Source organism: Pygoscelis adeliae, unplaced genomic scaffold (genome assembly GCF_000699105.1).
Source record: "Pygoscelis adeliae isolate BGI_AS28 unplaced genomic scaffold, ASM69910v1 Scaffold359, whole genome shotgun sequence".
In the NCBI taxonomy this organism is placed as follows: Eukaryota; Metazoa; Chordata; class Aves; order Sphenisciformes; family Spheniscidae; genus Pygoscelis; species Pygoscelis adeliae.
Genome location: NW_008825553.1, coordinates 121,942 through 124,436, shown reverse-complemented (window position 1 = coordinate 124,436; position 2,495 = coordinate 121,942). Strand labels below are relative to the sequence as shown.

The window sequence follows — 2,495 nt, the reverse complement described above, 5'->3', positions numbered from 1 at the left end:
CGCCAGGTCTGCTGCACCGGCCGGTAGCCGGTGTGGATGTAGGGCTTCCAGAAGACCTTCGGCACCTCTGAACTGCTGACGGTGGAGGGAGAGAGGGGGGCCAGCAGCTGAGGGACCTGCCGCACGTTAATGAAGAGGCGGCTAAGCTTTTCGGTGACGACCGTTGCCATGATGCAGCCGAACTCCAGTTCCCCGCCGTGCAAAACAACCTTTGGGACGGAAAGAAAGTTTTCCTGCGGGGTTTGATAGTGACTTTACCAAAAAATCAACAAGCAGGGGCTGTTTGAATGCTTGGGCTTTTTTCCAAAGATACGTAAAAACATGCGTGACTGGAGAGTGGCCTCATTATAGCTGAAATAAAAGAATCACCAAAAATAGTAATACGAAGGAGGCTGAAGGGAGATTTAAGAACCCCTGCCGGAGCGCCCCATGCTGTAGAGGCAACCTGTCTGGAGGAGTACGGAGGTAGAGGACATGAGTATGGGGTTCATTGCCACAATAATTAACGCGCCAGGATGCAGCGGTTCCTAGGCTCACCCCGTCCCAGCAGTATGGGAACTGCTAAACAAACTAAACATCCTAAACAGACGTCCCGCCCCAGGAGCGGCCCAGATTCTCCCCCTTGTAAGCTTTGCGGTATCCATCTTTACAAGTAACAACGAGCCGCCTTCCCACGAGCAGCGAGACGACCTGCTCTGCCTCACAAGGGGTGCATCCGAGAACGTAAATAACTAACGCCAGTAACAGAAAATGTAACTTCTGCGTTTAGAGTTTTTACCGTCTTTTTTCAGCTCCTCAGTTTCAATGCGGCTTTGCACAAAAGCAACACAGCTCAAGCGAGTTCATCCTGTTGCATCACTGAGGTCCAGCAGCCTAATCTTTGCGAGCAGGCATTTCAATATTTACATTTCTGAAGCTGCTGTCCTTACCAAGATAAAGGCAGCCTCGCTGGCTTGTTCTGCCTTTTCACGGCAGCCTTAAAAACATATTGAACAAAACCTGCTCGAAATGAGAATTCCCCCCCCCCCCTTTACCTGCTCTTGCTCAGACAAGTTCTGAAGAAAACAGCCCGACTCCCGTCTAGCTCCAGTGCTGATTTACACCTCAGCTCCTGGCAAGCGCAGCCATTTCAGGGACAGCTCAGGCAGGATAAGCTCTTCAAAGTTTGGGAACAGGAGGAGGAGGGGATGGGACTGTTTATTTTAAAAACCTCTGTAATTTCCTCATCAAAATGGGGTAGAGATAGGTCTGTAACTCATGCCTGCCTGAAGCTGAGGAGCACAGACACAGATAAAAACAGGCTGTTTTGCTGCTCGGCTTCCCTCTTGAATGCTCCTTTCCCACCTCGCCTGGTTAAAGAAGCTCCACGTCAAAAACCGCCCTGGCTCGGGGCAGCACCTCGCAGAGGGCATTTTCCCCTTGCCTGGCCTCCTAAACCCTCCTGTAACACTGCAACACACGCAGGCTGCCAGTGAAAAATTAACTTCATAAACCTCTTCCGGACTTGCAGCTACTGCACTGAACTGAAACAGCCTCGAGTCCTGCCGGGGAGATGCGGGCAAAAGCAGAACTTCCCAGGTTAAGCTATTTTGACCAAAATTCTTACGGGCAGTTTGGAAGAAAACGCTGCCCTTCGGATGCCCGGAGCACTTGCCTCTGTGCCAGGGCTGCCGCTGCCCACGAGGACGCCTGGGTACGTGGGGAGGGGGCTCAGCTCCAGACCGCGTCTGACCCCGTCACGGCTGCCAGAAGACAGACTCCTACAGGAAAGGCACCCCTGGTTCTGCGCAGGCAGACGCTGTGGCAAAAGCAGCGGGAAAAGCTGCGTTCAGAGCAGCCAGGCACGAGGCAGGAAAAAGGGAGCCGTGTTTACTTCAGGTCCTCCAAAACTTGTTGGAGCAGGACTTAATTTGCAAAGCTCTTCCTAGCTACGAAGCCTTGAGCAATGCTCAGTTACGAACGGAACACATCCTGCGCAGCGCTGGAAATCATTAATCTGGCTTGGACTCTGAATAAGAACCACCACATACCTACGAAATATCAATAACGTTGCCTCAAATGCCTGTTACTTCCTACGGAGCATTTCCTTTCTCAAGCAGCATCCACCCATCCTGCTGATTTTTTTTTTTAATGACACAGGCTCAGCCCCCAGCTGTTTACATGCCCGTTTGCTCCCGTGAGTACATCTGGATTTAGCCTTCCAAAGCACAAATAAGTTTCTTTTAAGCTATGATCGTTTTCTTCTCGGCACAGGCTCACCGAGCCCCCGGTACGCGCGAGCCGGGCACGTTTTCGGTGGCTGGGCTCCAGGCCCCGCGCCCGGACAGCCTCTCCCTCCTCCCGGCGGAGCAGCGGCACCAGCCCTGCCAAAACCCTTTCTGGGGCAGTCAGGGATCGATTCCCCCCTCCTGGGAGGTTTGTTTGTTTTTTCCCGGGGGGGGAGGGGGGGGTAACTTCAGGACACGGGTGCAGCTGGAGCTCAGGGTGGGGCTCTG

The 2,495-nt window shown here is 53.1% G+C and overlaps 1 protein-coding gene across 1 annotated transcript in view; it reads right to left on the bottom strand.

Moving 5' to 3' along the window:
* Positions 1 to 592, bottom strand: part of PAQR7 (progestin and adipoQ receptor family member VII) — a 3,360-nt gene extending 2,768 nt beyond the window's left edge. Inside the window, exon 1 of the mRNA XM_009332122.1 lies at positions 1 to 592. This exon is cut by the window's left edge and continues 879 nt beyond it. Coding sequence (XP_009330397.1) covers positions 1 to 170 — 170 coding nt within the window. The 5' untranslated portion in view covers positions 171 to 592.
* Between the last annotated feature and the right edge of the window lie 1,903 nt (positions 593 to 2,495).